At 35.4% G+C, this 27,484-nt stretch overlaps 1 protein-coding gene across 6 annotated transcripts in view; it reads right to left on the bottom strand.

The window, feature by feature from the left end:
* The window catches only part of LRRK2 (leucine rich repeat kinase 2), a 71,770-nt gene that overhangs the window by 18,976 nt on the left and 25,310 nt on the right, over nucleotides 1–27,484 (bottom strand). For 2 of the 6 annotated variants that reach the window (XM_074903292.1, XM_074903294.1), the window contains 26 exons: nucleotides 27,257–27,381; nucleotides 25,489–25,622; nucleotides 24,213–24,357; nucleotides 23,779–23,918; nucleotides 22,299–22,427; nucleotides 22,043–22,213; nucleotides 20,086–20,341; nucleotides 19,671–19,859; nucleotides 18,789–18,910; nucleotides 17,949–18,018; nucleotides 17,282–17,502; nucleotides 16,530–16,780; nucleotides 15,104–15,252; nucleotides 13,166–13,259; nucleotides 11,017–11,203; nucleotides 10,415–10,596; nucleotides 9,654–9,883; nucleotides 9,278–9,313; nucleotides 8,531–8,658; nucleotides 6,711–6,929; nucleotides 4,344–4,545; nucleotides 3,640–3,728; nucleotides 2,600–2,787; nucleotides 1,510–1,664; nucleotides 351–497; nucleotides 12–203 (listed from right to left, as the gene is read on the bottom strand). In XM_074903292.1, coding sequence (XP_074759393.1) covers nucleotides 12–203; nucleotides 351–497; nucleotides 1,510–1,664; nucleotides 2,600–2,787; nucleotides 3,640–3,728; nucleotides 4,344–4,545; nucleotides 6,711–6,929; nucleotides 8,531–8,658; nucleotides 9,278–9,313; nucleotides 9,654–9,883; nucleotides 10,415–10,596; nucleotides 11,017–11,203; nucleotides 13,166–13,259; nucleotides 15,104–15,252; nucleotides 16,530–16,780; nucleotides 17,282–17,502; nucleotides 17,949–18,018; nucleotides 18,789–18,910; nucleotides 19,671–19,859; nucleotides 20,086–20,341; nucleotides 22,043–22,213; nucleotides 22,299–22,427; nucleotides 23,779–23,918; nucleotides 24,213–24,357; nucleotides 25,489–25,622; nucleotides 27,257–27,381 — 4,151 coding nt within the window. Of the gene's footprint in view, nucleotides 1–11; nucleotides 204–350; nucleotides 498–1,509; nucleotides 1,665–2,599; nucleotides 2,788–3,639; nucleotides 3,729–4,343; nucleotides 4,546–6,710; nucleotides 6,930–8,530; nucleotides 8,659–9,277; nucleotides 9,314–9,653; nucleotides 9,884–10,414; nucleotides 10,597–11,016; nucleotides 11,204–13,165; nucleotides 13,260–15,103; nucleotides 15,253–16,529; nucleotides 16,781–17,281; nucleotides 17,503–17,948; nucleotides 18,019–18,788; nucleotides 18,911–19,670; nucleotides 19,860–20,085; nucleotides 20,342–22,042; nucleotides 22,214–22,298; nucleotides 22,428–23,778; nucleotides 23,919–24,212; nucleotides 24,358–25,488; nucleotides 25,623–27,213; nucleotides 27,382–27,484 lie in introns of all 6 variants that reach the window. The other 4 variants (XM_074903293.1, XM_074903295.1, XM_074903296.1 and 1 more) reach the window with 3 other exon arrangements.

The following is a 27,484-nucleotide window of genomic DNA, read 5'->3' as shown; positions in this document are numbered from 1 at the left end:
TAAATATATACCTTCTTCAGCTTTTTTAAGTAAGTCATCAAGTAGTATTTTTTGGTGTTCTTCACCATCCTGAAAGCTGTACAGAGCCCATTTCTTCAACAGTGTTTCTCCTTCACCACATACATCTATATCCAGCAAACCTGGAAACCATTCTTCCATAAGAGAATCTATGTGATCCACAACTTGCCCCAAAAGGATGCACCCTTTAAGAAAATAAAAATGGGAAATTACAGTCTGCCATACTTGTAATTACAAAGCTAAACTCTGCATTCCAAAGGCAAAAGCACAACAAACCAAAATGCCAAGCTGCAATCAAACTGGAGCAAAAATCAGGCTCAGGAATAATTAACCTTTTCTGCAAGAAGGTGCCGTAATTTTCAAAAAACTATCTGGGTTGTTGTCAAATATTGCTGATTCCACTAGACAATAAGCTTCAGGAGACCAGTTCAAGTAGATGCCTTGTCTCCAATACATTCTATTAGGACGAAGAGCTCGCTCTAGAAAATACAAAATTAGATTAAAAATCTGATCTCCAATATGAATGTAATATTTTAAAATATTCGGAATAGTTCATGGTACTTTAAATATATAATGATGGTTGTAGGTTTATGCCTACCCAAATAACAAACAAAATAAAGGCTACAACTTTGCAGTCAGAATAGCACCACAAAAGCTGAATATATGTCAACTGGTGTTCAGTTCTCTAAGGCATATCCACAAACTAAATGTTTAATCAGATGGTAAGTCATGTAGCAGGTGATGCATGTAGGGATTACAGAAATGCTGAGGTACATTCAGATTCAAACACAGAGTATCTTAAGCCACAAATGAAAAAAAGTCAGTGATTTAAATTTTCCTTCTATCACACACTCATGAAACAGCAAGATATGACTGGAATTCTATACTCAGGAGGAAATTGAATGCCAGGAGAGCAGGCAGTTACAAATCATATTTGTAGAGTATTAGGAATGCATATTTTTCACACTTGTCACCAGTATTCATAAATCACACATTAAAAAACCGAGGATGAATGAAATTGCAAAGTTCAGCAGATAGATCTCATGTCAAAGCACAGAATTACTGGGAAAAAATTAAAGACCCCCCCGCCCTTCTGATAAAAGCAAAGGTTTTAGACTTTCATAAAGGGAGAATCAATGAACCTGAAGAAAAGCTGTTTGGTTTTCTCTGTGGAAGACATCCGTTCCTGTATTCTTTGTAGAAGTGAATGGAAATACTGCATAAATATAAGGATTTGCTCCATCTCTAGCATGTGAAGGAGAGAAATAGGCTGCTTACAACCTCCATTTTCTTTTGCACGTCACTGTAAATATCCGGCGTTGTCTGTTCCTGGATATTTCTAAGTTACAAAAATGACAATTGCTCTTTTCCCCTCATTTGTGAAGTGGCCAGAAAATAGCTAAAGCTTTGGGGATTTGGGCTTTAACATCCAGGTGTTGGCATTCAAAGCAAACATGCTCACTATTGCTTTTGAAGATAAAAGATTTATACCTCTTCCTGACAGCATGTAAGGTGATATTTCAAGCAACCTGTTGATCAGCCTGGACCAAAATCCCATAGGAAAGTATGGCATCTCATAAAGCCTGATGATAATTTCTGAGTTTTCACAGTGGGGAAGCTCTATGACAGGTCTGTGATCAGACAAACTGAAAGAATAGAAATATTAGGCAATCTCTAATGACGTACTTTATCCAAACTGATGACATACATTATTTATTATGTAAAATTCATTATTTATTAATGAATGATGATTCAAATGATCAGGGAGCAGACAGATGGTGTATTTGCTTATTGTGCTTATTTGGGCTAAAGTGAATTTCTGCTGTAATTTAAAACCAACAGAACCTCGCTAACAATCATCAGATATTGAATGTAAATGTGAGAAAAACCTGGGACACATATAAGGCAGGTAGGATATTCAGATAAAATCTTCCTATCCCAGGACTTTGAAGAATGTAGAAACTCTAATCAATGCAAACATGCAACACTCTCTCCATTAAGCAACATAACCATTATTAAACACATTAGGGAAATCTGTAATTGAGGCAGAGAAACTGTGTTACCTGCTTCAGATAAAGCAAAAAGACCACATTCAAATTCACTAACATTTTTTTTCTGTCACCACCTTTAATAACTAGACTCTTTGGAGGAGATACTGCCTCTGAGTAACTTGGCTATGGTTCTTACTCCAAGCAAAGAGGCTACAGAATTCATGGTTATCTTTTGTATTACAATAAATATCTGTAATGTTGGCACACCACGATGTAAAGCTAAATTACAATCTTCCTGCTGTCATCTCAAAGTGTGGTAACTATAAAAGAAATATTATCATCATAAAGCATTTTATCATTTATAGATTCCACTTACCCACCACATTAAAATGATGTAAGCTTTATCTGCTACAAAATCAGTTTAACGTGTCTCTGAAAGCATTTACTAAAATTTAGTGTACTAAGTATATATCATGTTTTCATATACCAAATTGCTTTGATGATCAGTCAAACTAGTTAGCCTGATGGGAAGTTTTTATTTTGATCGATCTCTCTATGGTTGTCATTTGTGGGTTTAGCTCTTTGCTTACCTGCTTGGGATTAGCAGTTGATCCTCCCCTAATGGCAAAGCAATCTGAAACTTTTCCAGAAGTTTAAAGTATTGTGACATGTAGATCTTAGGAAACTTGCTCTTCTTTAAAAGGAATTTTTCCACATCTGAACGCTTTACAATTCCCTTAGGATAATTAGAACAGCCTTCCACTTTAACCGTCAGAATCTTTCAAAAAAGTAAAACAATTTCAGGTGCACAGTCCTCATTAGATTGCATTTTCCTGGCAAGCTCTGCTCCCTGAAATATATGGTAGCCTATTATTTTAGGGGGGTAAAATGGACTCCATTTCACAGTGAAACCAAACATTTCCATAATGCTAGCCAGCAAGAAGGCAGCACTATAAAATTTTAACCCTTCCAAGCCATTCCTGTGCTATCATTCTTTCAGTAGCTTTCACTGTGTGTTGTAATCTTCTTGTTCTTTTCTCAGTTTTAATCCCACCAGCTTTAAAGGCTCAAATTTACATTTTTGCCATCCCATTTCCTACACTGAATGAAAGGTAAAGTTTCAGAGGTCAGGAAATACTATATATAAAAAATTTTGAGAGTGTTTCTAGATCAACATTTCAAAGATGGCTTCACTTAAGCAATGAGTCTGCTACTCTCCCGTCCCAACATGTGAATCCATATCACTCCGCCATTAAGCGTCAAGCATACAATGACCCTTCTTCCCCCATACTTTAATCCAAAATTCCAGCTTTCATCTCAACCTATCACAACATATTGAAGGATTATTTTGCATCCTTGAGGTTTTTCTGTTCTACATGTATTCTTGTATCCAGTGCAGTTTAAATTATATTGGATATTACAGTGTAAGGACATAGAAGCACTGAGACAGACAGTTGTCTAGAAATCAAAGGAAACAGGAAGAACCAGGTAAATTAATCTTGGCCCTGAGAAAATTCTAGATCATGAAACAGTAAAAAAAAAAGTGAAGAAGAATCACTGATAAATTACAGTGGTTTCAAACAGGGGAAAAAGTTCCATGAATGTAGATACAGAAAGTAATCAGTCTAACCTGTGCCATGATCTTACATAGCCACTTAGGATCTACAAAATACAGGTCTCTTAACTGTAATGCTGGGTCTTGAAAATGAAGGAGTACACCTGCGCAAAGAATATTGTAATTAGCAATGCATTTCTCAAGCTCCGTATTAAGCAAAGTAAACAACCACTTTGGGATGGTTTTCTTACATGTCTTGACATAAGCAATTTGAATAATAAACACAGTGATTGAATTTTTGTCGATATTTCAGGAGAGTAGAATGCAATCATGGTTTGTTCAGCTTTACCTTGATTTTCAGATATTTTGTCAGATTTGTAATCTGACTTGGTTTTTTGCCAAGCAGCTATGCTCTGTGTGGTTTATTATTTAATCTTATGAAGTCTGTACGACACTGAGATAAACTGTTACATTTATTCATTTAACTGCTAATCTATTTAAGCTATTAGAGCAATTGCATCTTTCTTCAGAAACTGTGCTGTCTAACCAGCAGGTATGAATTATATTTTTAGGGAGGGGTAAGAGATATAAATTGTTACAGTAGTGATCCTTTATATCATGGAATTCCTTTATAACATAGCAACCTGGATTATCAAACTAATGTTACCCAAGCTTAAGCATTTCAGCTCAACACTCTATGGCAACATGTGTGAGATTTAAAAATGTGTACAGGTCTGTCTTCTGCAGATATGAAACATGCATTGAAGACAGTATTTTACCTGATTCATTCAGAAAATGAATCGCATGAGGGAGTTCATTTTCATCCAATTGTAACTGGCTTTCTTGTACCAGTTCCAGTAAGCGTTTCTGATCAATCACAGGAAATTCAATGGGGACATTTTTACGTTCCAGCAAAATTCTCTTCTCCAGCTCCAGGTAGCTGTCAGGAATTAGCTGACCAACCACTGGTTGATCTCTGATCTGTATAATTAGGAATAATAATCTTAAGTGTATCCATTTATTCATGTGAAATGCAGACAATAAAACGAAGATGTAAGGTGGGTATGTCCACTCAACAGTAGCAGCAAGAAGGAACAAGAACACTCATTTATTGACTAACATTGTTTCTGAAAGGTAGACGTAACTAATTCTTCTTTCAGAATTATATTATGAATGTCTTTCTATAAAGGAATACTCAAAGAAGAAAATATTGCCATTTTACATAAAAAAAATCATATCTTCTCAGAAGACATACTTTCAAAGAGAAGCTCTGAAATAAAAGGAAAATATTCACCGTATGAACAGATGATGTCATGCATTTCAGATTAACACAAGACAAGAAGCAAAGGAATAAAAAAAAATTATACCTCTTGTAATCTGTAATCTGTAAAGACACGTCTTTATACTGCAGGGAAAAGGGTAGTAGCTCAACTAAAAGTCTCCACTGATGATAGTCAGTGGACAGAGGAGAGGAAGAAATAAATTTAGACACATTAGTGACAGGAAACAGAGTCTGGTGCTTTGCCTCTTTTTCCTGAGCCTGAGTTCCTTCCTGGAGACATCCTGTGACCTTTGGTATTAGCTAGCACACGACCAGGCTTTTCACTCTCCATGGGTGCTGAGCTAGTCATTTTTTGAAGAAATGGGAAATAATTTTCCCAACACTTCCAAACTGTATTTTTAGTTTGTAATCTTCCTCCTAAATAAGTTAAACACTGATGCACTGTGGCATTTTTTGTGCCAAAAATGTAATTAGTACCTTGTGAAAATGTAATTAGTACCTTGTGTAATTTCAAAGACTCAGAGCACTTGGTGACAATGCTGAATACTTAACTCACTTTGTCTAACTTCTAAGCAGGTACCTTGTAACACCTCCTTTCACAAAGTGTTCACATTATTTATGGAAACTAAAACTATCGCATTTCCTTCAGGCTACCTTACATTTGTGTAAAAATTTAAACATGAGTTTAAGTCATAGTCACAAGAGACATGGATGTTACAGGAAGAATTTTTAGGTACCTAAAAGTGAAATGTTTTCAAAAAGCAGAACTTCTGAGTGTTGAAGTATGGTGAGATACAGGGCTACATATACCTTTGCAAACACCAGCTCTATTCATGCCTACTCGATCTATAGGAAGTGGAATTAATCTACTGCACCTGAACAGGCCACCTCACTGCCACTTACCACTGGTGGAATGAAGTTAGGCAGATTACAGGTGTGGTTAAACTGGTAGTTCCTGAGAGAGAAACAAGAGATGTGTGCACTTTTTCCCTCCTCTCTAACACCACCAGTGTAAGGCTGGTCATCAACACAGCATTTGCTCTATAAAATCTTCTGAGCAGTAATTCAGAGGAAATTTGGGCTCTGCTATGATTTATGAAGTTCTACCACTAACTTCAGTAGGACATGTCATCACCTTTTCTCTTGAATGTGTTATGACTCTATACTTGATTGATATTGTATAAATGAAAAAAAAAATTGTATATACTTTTTGCTACAGATTAGATCCTGTCTTTCTATAAGCTCCATGCCTGGGCTAGGCTCTTCATGCTTGTCATTCACACTTAAGAGCTTCATGCTGTGGCTAAGGAGATAGAAGGGAATGAGGGGTAGGGGTGGCTTAGGAGACAACAGAACTATGAGTGCAGATTCTCCAATTCAGGAGGATCGTTCAGTCCAAAGGGTCTTCTTTTCCTGCTTTAATTCACTTTCCTCTTTCTAGGAATAGTTTCACACTATGTAAAAAGAAATCAGTAAATGGAGAATTAGGTGGCTTTTAGAAATCACAAAATCTTACTTCCTGGTCTCCTGAAATATTGTACTACTTACTACTGCAATTATATGTTGCCATCCAACAAAAAGTAGTTTTTGATCAGATTTCTTCTTAAGAAAAAGATGGCCTATTTTTAATTAAATATTCTATTTATAGACCTAGTGCTTGAAAACATAACAAAACATTTTGGTAGAAAATTAAATGAAAACAAACCTAGTGATCTTCCTTCATTATTTTGCTGTGTCTAACATTTGATAGAAGGCAAGATTGCTATCCCATAAAAATGTATTTAATTATGTGTTAATTAATGTTTAGAAATATATTTACCTAACTAAACCTAGGATGTTAACAGTAGTACAGTTTGTAGCTTACCTTGAAGTGAAGACTCTCCTTTATTATGATTTTCCGAAGCCTGATAATGGAATCAGATTCTTCCGTAGCGTTCACAAAGTGATAATCTTGGATTGCTGGGAAGCCTCGCTTATTCAGCAGTTCTCTAGTAATTTTACTCATGCAGGCCTTACGTTGCATTTCATCAGAAACATCTAAATGAGTGCCAACAAGAATGACGGGGGATGTTGATGCTCGAGCCTGTTAGTAAGATCCATACAGACAATTAACTCAATACTGAATGTTGATGTTATTGTTTTATATCCACATAAAATGTGAACAATTTAGTCAAAACAATCAATACAATGAAAAAAGCAATGGTTTCTTCTTCTTTAAATAGACCTCTTTTTAAATAAGTTTGAAATCTGAAATACTATTTCATGTCTTTATTCAGAATAACTTTAAACTGCAATCCCATATAATAGCCTTGACTAGATAAGGCAGTAAAAAAGCATCAGCCTATAAATACAAAACATATTTTATAACATACAGAGAGCAGTCTTACTTCCAAATAGAAATATTAGAAAATCAACTTTTTCTGAAAGAAAGCAGCATAGATCTGGATTTCATAAATAAAGGGACAACTGTATTTTTCACTAAAAACACCCAACAAAATGGAAAATCAAAGGGTACTCTACTAGTTGTAATTGGAACAGTGCAGCAATTAAACCAGCAAGTAGTGCATAGCAAAGCAAAACATCAAAAATGGTCTTCATCAACTCTAAACTGAGTGTAACTCTCTGTTCTGTATCACTGCTCAAGGTGAAAAGTGTGAAAAAGACAAGTTTAACAAACAGGATCAGTATACAAAATCTTTATGTGTTAGGATTCTAGAGGGCTTTCTGCTAGAGAATGGACATGTGAGCAATCCTGCATGAGAACAAGACTGATAGGAGCCTCAGCCTGAGCAAGAATGCGATAAGGATGTGACCCTGACTGAGGGGGGAGAAACTCGACGAGACAAACAGCCCCCAGAAGGGGTTGGGACGGAAGAGGAAGTTCCACAAGGCAGGAAGCCTGGCAAGGCTGATGTGGCACTTTTTATCCAGTCATAAGAAGGTTTAAGGCACGGGCTAAGTTAACTGTCCAATCTTGAGGACTTGTACTGCATGTTACTCACGTGTGCGGGAGAACATTATAAAAGGGCTTTCTTAGTTGTAATAAAGGGGCATTACTTGATCACATTGGTTGTGTGCGTGCTCAGCTCTCTCGCATTTATGTAATTGCATTGCCAAGCCATGGCTAATCATCATGCAAAAGGGTAAGACAAGTAAGGGTCACAATGGAGTGATTCCATCAAATGAAAATAAACCACTTGGAGCAAAAGAAAAATACATAGGCAGATTCTCAGACCAATTTCCCTAGAACAGTCCTGGAATCATTCCTATCAACAATAGGACGCTAAGCATACACTTAACAGCATGATTTCAAACCTGCAGCTAGTCAGTTTTAAATTAGTCTAATTCTGATTTCCCAAGAATTTACAACATTGTATAAGAAAAAACAGGTTTAACTCATCATCCCTTTAATACTATCCCTTTCTTATTTTCATCAGTCAATTCAAAATATTGCCAGAACATACAAACCATTATTTTGCACATCACTCTGTACCATTTTAAGTACAAAATGGTGCTCATCATGTCTTTGTACGTCCACAAATGTTTTCATATCCAATATATGATATATTTCAGCTCTTACAATTTATCTTCTTTCTCTTCCCCTACCTAAAACCATCTGTATTTGCTGTTCACCAACAGCTCCCTGGAAAGGGGAATTCCTTTCTGTACATATCTATGGCTTACCTTGATGTTAAAAAGCCATGGCTTCATAGCATCCACCTCTGCTTGCCCTTTGCTGAGATCATAAACAGCAAGATATAAAGCTCTTTGGGTCATAAAATGAGGGTGGGTACTGTAGAACTCTTCTTGTCCTAATGATAAAACATGTCCACTGTTTAGTACTTCCCTCACTGAACATCTTCAGATCACCAAAAGGCAGCAAAACACTTTTTCTCAGATCATAATGCTTACAGAAAATTATTTAAATTGAGAGGAAACCTGTAATAACTGTGAATTTTAGGTAGGTACTCTGTGCTAGCTCATTGCCTGAAGTGTAGTGTTGAAATATGTAAGCTAGTTTTAAATCAAAAAGTGTAAGATTTAACAATTGGATAAACATGGTTGCTGCAGAACAACTTGGAAGGTCATGATTCTTTTAAAACTCCAGTACTGAATTTCTCCCTCACTCCTTCGTTCCTCTTCCCTCCCTTTCTCCTATCCTTTCAGGAACTTCAAACTAAGACTCCTAAGTTCACGTGATTAAGCACTTTAAATCACAGTTGAAGCTGGACATTCAGCTTGAATGCTGCTCTTCTCTGCTTATCCATTGTGATATAGACTGTACCTAAATGATCACAGAGCAATGTTTAAAAATAATTTTTCTATAGCCTAAATTACCCCTGAAATTCACAAGTGCTTCTGGTGTCCCCCCAACTTAGAAATTGTCCAAAAAAAGACTCCTCCTAAGCACTTTGTTTTCTGTGACCTTACCAAACAGTGGTACTGTGGAACCCAGACAGATCCAGCCTATAAAAGGGAGAAGCAGAGTTGAGCGGAAGATAATTATTCTAGAGATTACACGCAGTTTCTTACTATTCTGAAATGCCAGTTCTAGAGTGCTATGGTTGAAATCAGTGGTCAGACCACAACCAGTGATAAGCAATTCCTGAGGCTTTATATTAAATTTGAAGGATTAGCTGCCATTTTACAGAATTAATTAATTTATAAGTGGCGACTTGACTTTTGGTGTAAGTTTGCATGATCCTGATGTTCACAATTCAAAATATCACAGGCTGACTCCAAGAATAAGTAACTCATTAATGTGTTAGAAAAGACAACAGTAAAGGACAATAAACTCTTGAAATACCTCCAAAATCCCACACATTTAATATAAGCTCTTTCTTCATTTTGCCTTTCCCTTGAATGATCCAGTCTTTTACATCAATGCCTACTGTAGCTTTTGGAGAGCCCAATTCTGTTCGTTTGCATTTCATTAGTTGTTGTAGCAGGGCAGTTTTCCCACTGCCAGTGTTTCCAACAATCATGAGCTTCATTCTGTTATAAGGTACAGCCTTCTTCAGTCGTTGCTGAAGAAATCTGGCATAAAAAAGTTTGCAATACTCAGAGAAGTATAAAAAACTAAAAAACCAGCAGAACTCAACTCAAGACCAAGGAAAAAACTAAAATCACATCATTTTCTTCAAATTTTCAATATCTGTTTAATATGGATTAGTGGAATTTTAACAGTCTATTCTAATTTCTGGTTTGTAAGTTAAAGCTTAATTCAGAATGTGTCTTTTTTTTTTTTTTTTTGGTAATTACCAAAAAATGTGTTCTGTGCAATGCACTTGGGAACACAAGAAATGTATTAGAAATAGCTGATAAGCACAATTTATTGCATGGTTTATAGAAAGACCAAAAAGACAAAGAAGTAATATTATAGTCTACATCACTATAATCTTTTTTATGTCTGTGTGTTATGATGTGATATGATATCTTCTATACAGTAGCATGCTGGATTTCATATGACAAACCAGCATGCCTTTTCAAAAGGATATATTGTTTCCTTAATGCTTACTGCCTCAAGAAAGCAAACCAAGAATATTCAAGAACAATAGGGCAACAAACCTGATAATGTCTCTGGCTTTGCATCCCACATGTTTGAAGTCTAAATTAAGATGGAGTCCTTCCAAAGGAAGATCCCAGATTTTGGACAGTCTTCCCATTTCGTCTGGAAAGAATCTCAAATCAGGATTATGACTTACATCCAGAGAAGTCAAATTCTCTAGGAAGCCAATCTGAGGAGGAATCTAAATAAAAGAACATTTAATGAGCAATTAAATGTTTAAAAAAAAGTATGAGCATAAATACATTAAATATTTACACAATATATGTTTGCACATACATGTACGTGCGTAAATTATATTGTATTATTTTTACTGCTGCAGTTTAACTTTTTTAATAAAGAGGCCTAATATCCCACACTCGTAGCCAAAGGGCCTCATAATGAATTCATTATACAATCTGATTACATGACACATTCCAGACAGAAAAGCTTAATAGTATATGGTGATTTTCATTCACAAGAAGTATTATTTGCACTTACATACCATTTTACTAATAGGATTTGCAATGATATGAGAGATGACATGAAAATCAAATGAACATTGAAAAATTGCATTGAATTGAAAAGTGATTTGATTTTCTTTAGGTGGAATCTTACACTTTACCTCTTTCAACTTGTTGTGGGACAGGTGTAGCTTTTCTAGTCTAGACCATGCACACGCCTTTTCACTCAAGTCCAAGACATCTATTTGATTATGATTAAATAGCAGCTCCCTTAAGTTTAATGATTTCCAGTGCATTGGTCCAGGAAGGCTTATGATCTTGTTTTGGCTTAAATCTATTGATCGCAAACTAAAACCATGGAAATTAAAAAAGAGAGAAATTAGCAAATAAAAACAATACAACTGGGATTAACTGGAACTGCAATAACTTTTAATAAATGAACAAATAGATTAGATATCATAACGGACAGTATTCTGACAGGAATGTAGATAGAAGAAGATAGAGAATTACTACTATGAGCAAAAGTAATCAAGATGATATTATAAGTAGGTCTTTATTACCTCAGAAAAAATGATAAGAAAATACATATGATTGATTCAGTATAATATTCCGTTAAGGTATTTTCTGTAAATTAAATTGCCTGGTCATCAAAATAAACAGCCACACTACTGTGTGTATTGTTTCAGATAGTAAATGAAAATGTAACTTTAAATAAGTGTGTATATTGTGATAATAGTCCACTTCCTCCTTCTTTCTACAATATGCAGACATGCATGACTGTGTTCAGATTAGTAGAAGAAACAGATAAACATCGTTCACACTCCTGTAGTGCAAATATTCAGTGATTCAACTGCAAACAGTATTGTTAATATACATTTATACCCAGTTAACAGAGAACAGAGTTTAGGTCAGGATTGCAGTTACACGTGAGTGCAGGACCATGGAGTACACTCTTACATGCAATGTCTAACTTACTAGAATAAATGTATTAAAAAAGTTAATTGCAATCTAACATAATATGTATTTTCATGTGCTTTTTTATAAATTTCAAATTAAAAAAAAAAAAGGAACTTCCTGGTATTATCAGCTTTCTAGAATCCAAGATTCCACTTATAAACTATGGAGCCTCACTAGGTGATCTGAACTGCTCTTTCTTGTTCCTAATTTAGGAGACTAACATCAGATGGCATGGATACCTCACTCTTTTATCAGATGTTTCTATGAATATATGTTTGTAAATACATGTACGTGCATAAATTATATTGTTTGACTATACATGTATTTAAGAACATTTAATTTCTGTAACACATCTGTTGGACAAATATGCTGTTTATGTTGATGAAGCATGCAAAAGTTCCATGCAACTCCTTATTAATTTGGGCTGGGAGATGTAGAACCTGAAAGCTGCACCTTTTTTCAACCCATCCATTAAATTTGCTGCTGTGAATATAAACGTTAGAATGCTGAACCAGTATAATATCATGTTAATAATGATGTGCTCTATGTAAATGTGATTAATCTAAATTCACAAATCTCTTAATCTGCCCTCCCCATGGTGCCATCAGCACTCACATCTACCCACTTCTATCATATCTGATCTGATCATCCCTCTCAAGCACTCCTTCCACAACCTGATTCTAGTGACCTGTTAAGGTCAGTAACTTCTGTAAAAAAAGAAGCAGAACTATGAGTTTCACATGAGTAATGCTTTGAAGGTATAGCAAAATAAATGTCACATGCATCTTTATCACAATTTTATCTAGAGGAAGTGTCGTTCTTTGCAAATAAATATCTTGTGATGTTTGGGAAGTGAAAAACTAATCTCAGTAGCCTTGTGCAAAAGTCTGCAGAACTTCTTGAAAAGGAAAAATTGTCAATATCTTTTTATTTTTACTGTTGGTTTCAAGAAAATAATAAATTCATTCTGGTCTTCCCAGCAAGAATTGTCAGCTTCAGCAGTCAAGCAATAAATTTTCAGTAACAATTGATTTGAATCCAAGGAACAGAATTTCTCAAAATAATGAAGAAATTGTGACTAATTTGTCTTCAGTTAAAAGCTAGTAAGTTTTGGATTTAACCTGTTAGAGAGGATTTAACCTGTCAGAGAGAATTTAACCTGTTAAGATTTCCTGAAAATCAGTAAAACATGCAGAATTTTCTGCTGAACAAAGGTCTTGCCATCAGATTTTCATCAAGAACGTGACATTAATAATTAAACAAAACAATATTATAAATAAATCAACTACTAAATAATAATTAAATACATAAAATTTTAAATAAATAAAAATAATAAATAAAATAATGACTTACTGTGGTAGAAGAAGAATCGCTTCTGGAACATTAATAAAACGATTTTGGGATAATTTTAAGTTTGTTATGCTGGATGACAAGTCAGGTATTATTTCTAGAGCAGAAAAAGAGGTTAATCCCATTATTTTTCAGAACTGTTTAAAATATTTTTGAGGCTGGAATTTTCTAAAATCAAAGACAGACTAAAAGGTCAGCCTGTCATCTTCTATACATACGTCTTTGGTATAAGCTACCAAAGACAGAATCTGAATAATTTTTAAAAAGAGTATTTAAATCTAAACTCTCAAAATGAAAGAAGTTTAGAACAAAGTTAATGTATTAGCTTTTATCACATTACATACTATTATACTTGATCTCATATTGGCATTAAATGCTGAAATAATCTTACTTATACTTTACTGTATTGCCAGTATACATAACATTCCTGTAATTCACCCAGTAATTGGTGGGTCTTATGCATATAAAAATGACTCTAATGGTTCAGCTGTGTTTAATGCAGGTATAAAAGCTACTTTTGAAATGCTGTGGCAACAATTCCAAAATGGAAGACTTTATGTCTTGAAGACAGAAATAAATTTTGACAGTACCTTAGGAACTCTTGCTGTATCATTAAAATCTCATTTATATAACTTGTATTTTTCATAGCTAAATTAATTTTACTACCCTTGCATAAAATATGCTAAGCCACTGAAACACACTCTAGACTTAATTAAATTGTTTAAACACTGGGTTCTAGTGAAGGTGATCTACTCTGTGGTTTCTGAGCTATTTGCACATAGCTTGGAGATATGACATAGGAGCTATAGAAGACCTGCTTTTTCTGGACCAGAAACTGTAAGTCAAGTGAGAGATACTACAGGGCATCTCAAATGACACCTGTGTTCCAGGAAGTGAATCAAACATTTTATCTTATTCAGAAGACAACGCTGGATATGGATAGTATGGTAATACTTAGAATCATATAACTATTTAGGCTGGAAAAGACCTTTAAGATCATTGAGTCCCACCATTAACCTAACACTGCTAAGTCCACCACTAAACCATGTCCCTAAGCACCACATCTACACATCTTTTAAATACCTCCAGGGATGGTGACTCAACCACTTCCCTGGGCAATGTGTTCCAAATGCTTGATATCCCTTTCGGTGAAGAAATTTTTTCCAGTATCCAATCTAAACCTCCCCTGGCACAACTTGAGGGCATTTTATCTCATCCTATCACTTGTTACTTGGGAGAAGAGATTGACATCCATCTCCCTACAACCTCCTTTTAGGTAGTTGGAGAGAGAGATAAGGTCTCCCCTGAGCTTCCTTTTCTCCAGACTAAACAACCCCAGTTCCCTCAGCTGCTCCTCATAAGACTTGTGCCCCAGAGCCTTCACCAGCTCTGTTGACCTTCCGGGGACACACTCCAGCACCTCAGTGTCTTTCCTGCAGTGAGGGACCCAGAACTGAACACAGTATTCTAGGGTGGCCTCCCCAGTGCCAAGTACAGGGGGATGACCACTTCCCCAGTTCTGCTGGCCACACTATTTTTGATGCAAGCCAGAATGCTTGTATGATATATATTTCAGTGCTGTATTAAACCTGTATTAGTACTAGATTTGCAAGGTGACTCTGAATGATTTCCTCTGCCTTGAATCTTCCTCAACTGTATGTACAATCTCAAGTACACTAAACCATTTTTATAGCATCTACTACAAATGTGAAAAATCAGATGAGTTATGCTGAGTCAGATCAAATGTCCATCAAGCCCCACTGGAAGTAACTGCTTCCAACAGTGATCAAAAGTTGATGTTTAGGGAACCGTATAAACAAGGACAAGCATATGTGATACTCTCCTTTTCTGTTCTCCCAAAACTCAAAATGCTGGTGGCTGAGGAATTTTGTGACTTAGAATGGTTTCTAGAAGATGGATCCTATTTTCACAGACACTTACCAAGTGCGTTCATCCTTGCATTGAACTGCTCCAGTTTTGTACAGCCCGTGAAGACATTCTCAGCAAGGGATGAAATACTGTTCTTACTAATGTTTAAAATTTTCAGTTCTTTCAAGCATATGGGTGAACATAAGCATGAAATTTTGTTTCTACAATAACAAGAAGAAAAAAATAAATCCCATGTTTTATTCAGAAGCTATTAGCTAAAAAGTGAAAGTAAAGAGTATTGATCTGACAATGATATCCTTACACTGGTAAACCAAAAATAAGACTTTTATTTATATAAAGACTGACCAGTCAGCAAAAATACTGGTACATGTGACAACATGGAATAACATAACTGATATTAAGACTTTTTTATTAATTTGGAGAGCAAACATCAGAATGTACTACAAGGTGTCATTCCCTGATTATGTACTGCAGCTCAATCCTACAGGAAGAGGACTGCTGCATTTGTGAGTAGTTCTGTTTATCAAAGATATGTATCTGCAGGTTTATAATCATGGAATGACTGTCAATCTAAAAAAAAAAAAAGAATGGAATTCCATATAGGCGATACAATTCAGGGCAAGTATATAATGTTACAAACAATGTATTCTGGGAAGAATAACACCATAAAGAGAAAGAGACAAAGATCCTGAAAATACAGAGATAAAAGAACCATGAAGCACTATTATGCATGGGTTATATTTCTAATGAAGTCCAAAATAAATCCAATGAAGAAATTCAACAGGATTTTGAATTTAAAATATTGATTTTGCAAATGTGAATCACATATTTAGTACTGCTTGCTTTAGTTATGTATGTTGCTATCTTTATTCTGTGTGAAAAATATCACCATCTTATTTAAAATAGATGAATGAGACAGTATCTGCAGTTTACAGAGCTATCAATAATAGCATTCTTAAGAATTCTGTATATGTATGAATTATCTCACTCACTAACAAATATGATTAAAAGTGCTGGTAAACCAAAAATTACATGTTTTCTCTGCTTCTGTCATTTAAAACATAACCACACCAACAAATGCAATTCTAAAAATCATATTTCTAAAAAACCTTGGGTGAATATGAAATACAGTGGAAACTGTATTCTGTATACAGAAAACCTGTTTGAATATGTTAGACAACACAGAGAGTCCCGTGGATTAATAGTATGGCAGTAGAAAAACACTGAACTACAACATTTTCAGTACGTTACTGAAACTGCAATGCTATTAGATTCTATCAAGGCCCACAGGTATTCTCATATAATTTATAATACAACCCTGAAAATTGTAGCAATTTACACATTTGGAAGATAATGTCAGTGTTTCACTGCTGACTAAACAATCCCTTCCATGCTATAATAGTCATCATTCTGGATGATAAATATATTATTTTCTGTTATGTTGCTATGCTACAGTCCATTTACTAATGCTACTCACCCTTCTAGCAACAGCTGTTCCAGATTTTCAGCAACATTTGTAAGAAATTCAGGAATGCACACCAGCTGATTGTATGAAAGGTTAAGTTGCTTTAGAGATGGACATCTGAGGTATGGATCCAAAACAAAGGAAGGTCCAATGTCATTTCGAGAGATATCAAGATTTGCAATACAATTCATTTTCAATAAGTAAGTCGGAAAAGAAGTAAATCTGTTACTGTGCAAATCCAAGTAAGTCAAGCATTTCAAGTTCTGAAAGAAATGGACAATTTGTTTTTAAAAAGTTAAATGAAAATATGAATTAATAGGTTTTAAACTGGGTTGTATTTTATACAATTTATTCATTTACTTATATTTCTCTCACTAGGAAAAATAGCAGAAAATAGCAATCATACCAATGTAACCCATAATATTTCTATTACAGAATAAAATATAAAGCATTATTCAAAATTAATTAGCTCAGTTTCATAAAATTTAACAGATATGAATTGCCTGCAGCTCTTGGTTCCACTTATTATGTTACTCAATATAACACGTCCTAAAGCAGTTCTCTGCAGTAAATGACTTAAAACAGTTCCATGAAATACTTTTATTTCTATCTGAACATAAATCCACTGAATGAAAACTGAGTGAAAGTATGAAGCATGCAAAAATATACACCCATGAGTAGTATTGTTATGTGTATGCTGTTAGAGACAAACAATTTACTGTAACTAATCTTTATTTTTATTACATAAAATTATGCAGAATTACTTCACACAGTTGTTCTGGAATGTTTGTAAGAGCATTTTGGTGGAGCTCCAGTTTCTCAAGATGTTCCAGATGACTAGTTAAGCCGCTATTCTGGCTGATGGCATCAATGTTCTCCAGCTCATTTGATGAAAGATCTAATGATTTAATATATTCTTTCTCTGACATCAGTGAAGAAAGACTGTCTGAAGTTCTTATATGTGGTGAAAATTTTGAGATGCCTTCTATTAAAACAAAAGCATGGGAAAAATAGCATGATTTCATTTGTCACATAATTAAAATTAAGATCAATCAACTTGGGATCTGAAGATGCAGAAGACAGTGAATGTTTGGATATTGGTTAAGATCCAAATCCATGAAGACTTTTACTAAGAGACAGAAATTTCTAAGATGGTAAGGAAGAGATGGATGCTTATGCACTGCACAACAGAAGTAGCTTTTGAAAGCTAATAAGGGCACTCATGAAATTTCATTGCCTGTTTACTTCTTCATAAATTATTTCTGAAGCCTGGGGAAAAAAAATCCCTACACATGCATTATTTGTAAGCCACTGTAGTATTTCCAAAATGTACCCTCCTCTTTGTAAACAAATATATAATCTGACTAAAATCTCTGCATGCTATGCTTTTGAAAAATCTGTTATATATGTTAAATGGTATAGTTTACTTACTGGGGGATTCATCTGAAGGCAAGAGTTTTCTTCTTTGTTTCATTAATGGTTCATAATCTGAGCCAGGTCCCTAGAAAATCCCAGAAGAGAACAAAAAACATTTGCGGACATATGCAGATATCTGAAATGATCTGAATTCACTACGTTTCTTTTTATCAGAACTTCCAAGGGGAACACAAAGAAACATTAAATTTCAACTAAAAATAATAATGGGTCACATCTTTATAAAACTTACTGATCCTCACAATATGAAACAACAGTAGATTTAAAGTGCAGTGGAATTAGTGCATTTTTTGTCAACCTAAAATGACGTTCATTAGGGTAGGGTGATAGGATGGAGCAGGATATTACAGAAAAAACTTTCTCTAGGGATGCCAGTCTCTCCAGTTTCCCTTTACAGTCAATGGAAAGAGACAAGCTCCTTTCAAGGGAACCTGACTTTGATTCCACCCATCTGTCCTCTTAGATCTTCTTATGGAATTAGTGTCTCTTCATTGATCACAGTGGCACTGTGAAGATTAGCTTCACTAAGGGGTAGTTAAGTCTTCATGAATAGGGCCACAGTTTCTGTATCTGCATTTGAACATCAGACTGGAAATTTGAGCAATTTGCAAGAACATATACTTTTTACTAATCATAAATTTTTGCTGAAATACTCTCATCTGTACAGTGGTCTGGGGCACAGTAATTGCACAGCAATAGAAGGATATATTAAATGGCAACAGTGAGACAAGCACCCATATGGTTACATGACCTTTCCTACCACTTGATTATTAACAATTTTGCAGTAGGCAACACAGATGGATTTATAAGCCTGGAATGAATAAGGATCTGACTTACCACAGAGTAGGAATGTCGTGGCAAAGTAGGAGAACCTCTTTGAAATGCCATTTCCCTACAATGTAAGTCAGCAACTGCAATGGAATTGGCCTTCTTTTTTGTAAAAAGTGAACCATCACTTCCTAGTACAAAACAGTAACACAGGAGGACAAATAAGTAAGAAAACGTATTTAAAGATGAGGCTCAGAATTCAACTGTACTATAGATGCTGACATACAAGGGAGAGATACATTTCAAAAGCATCAATATTGGTAGGATCTCACTGGTTAATTGTGTGTGCAATAGGCCAAAAATGTTGTCAACACGTTTTAGAGTACATGGGCCATAGTAACCTGACATGCTCCAAATATGACCTGCAGCTTGTTACAATGGTATTTTATAATTTAAAATTTCTAGCAGGTTTGGATTATTACACATGTTTTGTAACACATCTCTGTGTCACTGCAGTGTAAATTTTTTAAAATAGAAAAAGGCTGTATTTTAATAGATAAATTTGTACTTTTACATTTATTGAGAATGAAACATCAAATGCCACACTGGCTTTGGTGATTTAGGGTTATCTGAACCCATTTAGTGTTCCTCTTCTCAAAGGTACTTTTAAAACTCCTAAAATCACTCCTGCTAGCAAGGCCTGTATTTTTTTAAACCATAATTTACATATGACTTAACAACTTTTCTATGTGATCCTAATTTTGTAGATAAAGCACACGCTTACTCATCATAAACTATTTTCCAACATTACCACAAACAAAATTTTACAGAAAAATATTTTTTTCATGAGAAGTGTTTTATCTCAAATACAAATATACAACTTATTTATGTCTATGGTCTAGCTCTGGTACACTATATCTGGGTTATAAAAAGAAAAAAAACCACAATTACCTTCACTATCAATATCATCACTCAAAGGAAAAACACTGTCCACTAATGGGTCAGAAATGAAATTCCAATCATAGTTTTTTTCCATTCCATCTTCAGAGAAATTTAGATCAGAGGAGGTTCTTGATCCATCCTCTGAAATACTCTTCATCTGGAATTTAAGCACCATTCTTGCCAGTGCAGAACCTGCATCTGTATATATAAGAAACCAAAAAGATAGTATATTCTCTAAGAAATTCAAACAGCTTTAAAAAAATAACAGAAATAACTTGATTTATTTTCAAGGTTTGGCAGTCTTTCTATAGCCAGCGGAATGTTAAGAAGTGATCCTCAACTTAAGGTCTTGATCTAAAACACTTACATAGTAGTGTCAAGAGGTATTAACACGTTTTGTATCGCAAATTCTGTATATACTCACTTTGTTTTCTTAATGGAGTAGGTTTATCTGGAAACAAAGGAATGAGCCAGGAAGGTTCTAGTCTCCCAATACCAAATCCTCCAAGACATATACTGCTGTTGGCAACATCAAGACTAAGCTTCTTTAAGAGCAAGCTGATGATTTGGCTATCTCCCCTCTTTATACTGATGGTTAAAGCACTCCGAACATCCTGCTCTCGAGCACCACTGGCTAATAGCAGTTCCACCAATTTAGGATTATTTCCTTTCTCACAAACCTAACAGAGAAAAGGAGTTAAAAAAAAATTATGCAAGGCACTCAAACAGCAGCTCAGACTGCATTAAGAGACTTGTCTCAAATTCAGATTAACTGTATTTTTAGGATCATGTCTCTTTTTCAATTACATACTTCCTTACCCCTCAGAGCATATGCCTGCCTAAGGCATCTGAGTACCAACTCCCATTTTCCTGATATCTTTGCCCAAAATATAAGAAATGCCTGAGTTCTGTAATTGTAATTTCTACCACAAGTGCACACAATTTCCAGGCAAAAATGAATGATAATTTATGTAGTTTGGTTTCTGCATGCAGTCTACAGCAAGTCCATTTATTTATCTGTACAGTGTAAAAAAGACACTTTCCGGTTATCTTGCCATGTCATCTGGATATCAGATGAACAGGCAACAATGGTGAGACTCATCAAGACTTGCCTAGCACTAAGGAGCTCAGGTCTACTGGCTTCAGTCCACTTTACTCCTTCCAATCTCTCAGCCTGCTCTGCTATACAGAGCAGTGTTGATTGTGAATATTATAAATATTTTTTAGAAATACTTCCAGATACTTCACTATTCCCACTGGTTCGCTAACACTGACCTGCCTACCTCAGGCTCCATGGATGTATGGTTGGTTCCAGACCCAGCTGTGCTTTATCACCCAGCCAGCTCTGCCAACAGAAGTGAACACTTCCTAATTCACTTCAGGCAGTACTGGTGGGTTCTCTCAGACCATTTAAAACTTTGAAAATGAAGCAAAACTAAGAAGTGTTCATGTACACTGTTTCTCAAAAAAACTTTTAAAGGTAGTCACATTTAGCAACGAGCACTTATAAGCAGGTGAGAACAGTCTCTCCACTGGCATGGCTGAATCCAGATGGGATGGTTGCCTATGGCCTTAAGACACCAACTTATTTCAAATAGCTGATGCTCTGCATGTGGCCACTGCCTGGATAAAGCTCTTCGCAGCCAGTGTGACTGCAGGCATTCCATGTTATCTGTGTTGATAAAAAGTCAGAACTCTAACCAGAACAGTTAAATAGGCACAAACACTGATGACTATATTCATCTTTAAGTACAATACAAGGTAAAAGGAATCCATTCCAGGGCAGACATTTTGGGCAAAGTCTTCTTTGCAGGTGCAGAACACTGAGACTAAGCATACTGAAACCTATCTATGAACAGTGCTACCTGCTAGTCCATCTGTACTTTGGCCTCACAGAGCTTGGAAGGAGCTGAATTTGGAGTATCAGTTCATGGACTCTGCTCTAAAGGACTTGATGCCATGTATACCTGATTAGTTCAGAAAAAATGACTGAGAATTTGCAAAGCCTGAGCTTAAGTCTTCTTCCTCTAAAATACTCCAAAGCTAAGGCTAGGTCAGTACTTGATTGAACTCAGGTTTGCATGTGAACAGGGTAAACAATCAGAAAGCATGGACTTTAAAGTGAACTTCCATCAGAACTGAACTGGCAGTGTAGGCACATTCTAGCTGACAGTGACTCTAAGAGCTTCAACAAAGTGAAGAGTGTTTCAATAAACATCAGACTGAGCCTGGAGTTACCGTGAGTAGCAATGGTTAACACCACTCAGTTCACAATTAGCTTGCACTGAGTATCGCTGCTGTGTTCTTCCAAATATATGTTTACATGAAAAGTGAAAGGAACCCAAAAGCATGAATTTTGAAACAATAAAACCATATATTACCTGATAGATCAAAGAGTTTGTCTTTGTCTTCTTATTAATATCAGCTCCCAGTAGAAGTAAACATTCAGCCATAATACTATTGTACTCAATACATGCTTTTTCCAGCATCGTATTTTTTAATTCATCATTTTCAGCTATTTTAGCAAAACATTTACAACACAGGCTTTGAAACTGAATTGGAAGACAAAAAATCAAAGTTAGGACAAAAAACCCACCAAAATTTTTAGCTGTGGAGCTTTCAAAAGAGAGAAGATACCTGTCGATCTCGCTGGTCAGTGAAACACATAGACATCTGGTAGAAAATCACTGTGTCAAATGATTCATGTACCAGCAGCTTTGCAAAGCAAGGTGACAAATCGAGAATTGACAAGATTGCATGAAATCCCTGAGAACACAATGAGAAGATTGAAATAAGTAGTGTTAAAAAGCATCATTTTAAAGCAGGTCGTGCAACAAAATAAAATTTCAACCAAAAGATATGTGCTTTTGTTTTTTTTGTCTTGCTTTTAAACATGCAATAATTCACAAATTGGAGAAGATCAGGAGAGAAAGCAGAAACAGCTGGCATCTCTGTGTTTACATAAATGCAGTTTCATGATTGTTAAGCTGACCCACTTAAATAGATATTGACTGACACCTTGAAAAGCCAAATTATGCACCATAATATCTGACAACATCCTGCCTGGCAATGACAAATGTACTCATGATTTCCTGAAACTGTACAGAGGAAACAATCTCCTTCAAAGGATATGGGATGAAGATGTACCCCTCGTCCCAGTGTATTGCTCTGGAATCCTTGAATTTGAAAAAAATACAAAGGCTAAAGGAAAATCTTAACAGTTTTATCTGAAAACTAAAAAGAAATACAACATTATCCCATGATTCTGCAAGTAAAGTTCACCTAGAAGCATGAACTGGGTAAATTACAGACTCTGTTCAAACGCAATTGAGACTAAATCATTTTTAAGTAACTTCCTTATTCCAACACATTATTTTGATTTCTCTCTACACTGGTTGCTAAGCTAAACTTGGAAGGGTTGGAGGAAAAACAGCAGTAAGAAGGGAGGCTGTACTTGCGATGTTTTCATATTGATCTGAAACAGAAGTACAGAAACTCACAGGAAGCTGATCTCACAGGCAAGCTCCATTCCACTAGAAAAATGAAACTGGCAACAAACAGAAAAAGCTTCTGAAGCAGAGGAAACAGAACTTTCACACCAGGAGGACTGAACATGTGTTTGCTGACAGAGTAAGAACCCTCCTTCCTCATTCAGAAGTAGAACCAAAGTCTGACACAGTATTCCAGTAATATCCTTCTTAAATACAGCATTCCTACACTAAGCTTATTGCTGGTGACAGGGCTGGGAGTAAGTTATTTTTTATTACACTTCAGAGAAGGGTAATTAATACTATAATGACAGTTACTCCATTAGATGCTTATATATTGACTGAATGATGGACCATGACTGAGAAATTTGTTTTAATTTGCAGATTTCAGAAGTCTCAGATAAACACCTAAACCTACACTTACATATTCTGGATTGAATATACATCAAAGAAGATTATCTTTACGGCAAACATATTGGTTTAATTATAAAGGTTTATACTAATATAGTAATTGCAATAAAATAAAAATGGGAGTAATTAAAAGAAGGAATTATACTTCAGATATAACTACATTAAAATAATTTTCTAGGGTTTTGCATTTCATCTTTGTATATAGAAATAACACATACATGCATCTGGATTTCAGTGACCTCTTTAAATCGTCGCAGAGTAGAAACCAGAACGGTTGACAGGACATGCATAGTTGCAATACACAAACTCCTTCTTGTAATCAAAGAGCACAGAAGACTCAAACCCAAACACTGTACGTCTAGAAAAAAAAAGAAAGATTAATAATGTTCAGACATTCAGAGTGGAATAAACCCATGATGTAATTAGTGTTATATTACTAATATTCCAGAAAGTTATTTGTGTAAGCTATTACAGAGCCAGGCATGACTACCAAGTGGATGAATCTGAGGACTATCAGTACCGCAGCCTTTTCTTGACATGTAATTTAAATCACATCCAGTACTAGAGTGTAATAGAGAGGTTACAGCTTCTATGGGTAATCAGCCCCTCCTACTACATCACTCACATTCTACTAAAAAAATACCTTCCATACCTTGTTCATCTGGATACATCTGTAGCGTGTGAAGCACAGTGTCAGTAGCTCCTTGCTGGGTCAAAATTTCTAGTGCACCAGTGCACTCAGCTACAGAAGCAAGTAGTTTTAACCCACACTTCTGAATGCTAGGATTTCCAATAAACTAACGGAGAAATTAATATAAAATCAGATGAAGTTTGTTCTGCTTACAATGGCAACAGAAGAGTTGCATGTTCTTAAAGCTGTTCTCCAAAAACAAGTGATTGTTGTTCTTGAAGTATGTGAAATTACAGTTGACGTGACAATAATAATTGCAATATCAAAAAGATTTCTTTTTCAACCATTGGTTTCAGCTGCTCACAACCTTCCCAAATTTTCATCTTTGATTCTGAAAATATTCCTTAGCTAGTTTTCTAATAAGAGAATGGGATTTTGTTTTTCCTCAAAGTTTCAGTACAACCATTCACAAGTTCACACGATTTTGCTAGGACGAGAAGAGTGAGAAAATTTACTTCCTTTGGGGTTAAAAAGGACAAAAATATGGTTCTTTGAGAACCAGCACAAGTGATAAACATGATGGCAATTGAAAAAAAATATAAAACCAAAAAGATATGAAGCAATATCCCTACTACTACACCCCATCAAGATATTAAAATTTTTAGGTTTAGCTATGCAGCAATTCAAAAGGTTATTTGTGATTATTTTTCCCAATTTTCCCCCACTTCTAGATGGCTGAAACCTAGATGAGGCCTAGATTTGTCAGTGTGCATAGCTGTCACAGTGACTTGCAAATCTGCAAAATTATTTCAGTGGAGTCATGACCATCTTCCTCCTTATTCCTTCTCTAGTTTTTCTTTAAAATATATTAATTTCTAGCCCTTCTGGTTGATACTGTAGTATCCCAAAACACAAACCATCTGGGTCAGAAAAATTAATCAGAATGGTCACAAAGGACTGGAGACTGTAATACATTCTGAAGTATTATAAAAAATTATAGAATTGAACAGTGAAAAGGAATGGAGACATCTGAGACACACTGTTCTGTTGAAAGTAAAGGAGTATATATCCATGAAAGCCATAGTAAAGAACCATTTGGTTCTATGTGTGGTTGAGGTGTAGGTATGAGGACATTTTTCATGTATAAACTAGTCCATTAAAAATCACAAATAAACTATGCTTGAAAAAAAGTTAGCCTTGTTTAGATAAATAAATGTGTAACTAAAACTTACAAATGATTCACCATTGCAAGTATAAAACAGTGACAAAATTAATCAGAATAAAGCTTTAACTATACCCTGTTCAAAGCATTAAGCACCAACGAATGAGTTCCCTCCAACAGACACTGGCTTTTAATGACTTTTACTGTAAGTGCAAAAGCAGCGTCTCCCACATCTCTGGAAGAACCATTCTGGTGTTCATTCTTTGTATCTGCAACAACAGAAACCAACCTTCCTCAGAAGAACAGATTTAATATTCTCCCCAGTATTAACCCAATATTATTAATGCAATATAACAATCAAATTGAATATACAGGTGACTCAAGGGGCATATTTCAGATCTTAAAACATTCTCAGAACGCTGCAGTTACAGAGACTGGATTCCCTCCAGATTTACATTGTGGTGTGAGTACATTGTGTTTGAAATGGCGATTTCACCATATGTTTGCTCACTGCTTACCGTGAAAATGTAAATTCACGCCAAAGAATTTTGCCTACGGTTCATTGCAATATATTATTTTTTCGAGCTATGGGGTTTCTTGGTGTTCCCAATACTTACTTCAGAATGCTTCTTCCTTCTGGAAAGGAGACACTATAGAGAAATCATAAACTAGTTGCCCTTTTTCACTTGGCAGCACATCATAGGCCAAATTTTACCCACAGAGGACGTTAAGTGCAAGGTGAGTACAAATAAAACAGAGAAAGGTCTTTCAGATTTACTTTTCTTATAGCTATTGGCACCTGCAGTCAAGTGGCACTACAGAAAGTACACAAAAATCCTTTAAAAGTCACTTCAGCATTCATATTTGTTATTTTCCCCATGAATTACTTTCTACTCCTTAATTAACCTGCAAGTTCCGACATCCAGTTGCCGCTGTCTTTGTCTGATTGCACTTTAGAAGGGCCTCACTTCCAGGATACTGGCAAAAAAACCCACCTTGCCTACATGTTAGAATACATATATCAAGTCTTAATCCTGCTGTTTATTGAAAAAAGGTAAGTATTAGGATTATAATTCAAAGAATAGAAGGAAACTGAAAACCTGCATACTAGCCAAATTACTAGTTTCAGAGTTACTGGTTTTGAAAATGTTCAACTGCTGAGAGATACTTGCAAAAAGTTGTTCTGAAAAAAACCCAGTACCTAATGTCTGTACTCTCACACTTAATATCAGAGGAAAAAAAACAGGATATGTAGCAGTAAACTGATAAGAAGTGTTAAAACTTTCCCCAAATTCTATTAAAGGTATAGAACTAACATATTTACCCCACTGTAGATTGCCTTTAAATAGGGGGTTTTTGGAAAGGAATTTCTAAGCTAGTCAGTTTGGCTTCTTCTTCTCTGCAGAAAATAATATAGAAAAGTGTATTTCATATCTTTAAATCACTGTCTTTAGTTTTTAGTGTCAGAGGTCAAATCTTTATGTTCCTTCCAATAGACACTATTAAAATAATTGCATTTTGTGGTACATCAATGTTGATATCATCACTGTTTGCTCCTTCTTAAAGAGTATCTATGACAAAAATATACAATCACAGCAATAGCTCCCCACTCATTCCCTGACTTCCTTAGCAGTAATGGAGCTGACCCTTCACTGATGAGATCAAAGGGAAATCAGCAATGGTAATTTTGGTCTGTTCCTTTCAATACCTCAAAAGTTTTCCTCCATCCTGTATGTTTTTAAAGAGTTACAGCTGCTCTCTGCTATGTACCGAACTGCAGTAAATTTTCTGAAGTCCCATTAAAGGCTGTCTCATTAGAAAAGAAAGACTAAACCCAGCTATCTAATTCTGTTCTCTGATTTGGTGTATGATGCCACATCGATAATATTTTTGGATGACTTACCGGACATCATAAAGTGTAAAAGGACTCGAAGAGCTTCCAGTTGTACAGAGAGTGATCTTTCATGCAACCTCATGGCTTTTACAACTTCTGATACAGCTACTGTCATTATATCCAGATGAGGGAAACTGAAAATATTGTTTATAAAATAAATAAAAAGAATGCATTTCTAAATTTTATATGTATTTGCTTCCTTAATTAACACTGTGTAATAACCCTTTAGAACACTGT

Source organism: Athene noctua, chromosome 3 (genome assembly GCF_965140245.1).
Source record: "Athene noctua chromosome 3, bAthNoc1.hap1.1, whole genome shotgun sequence".
In the NCBI taxonomy this organism is placed as follows: Eukaryota; Metazoa; Chordata; class Aves; order Strigiformes; family Strigidae; genus Athene; species Athene noctua.
This window is presented reverse-complemented; position numbering and strand designations above follow the sequence as displayed.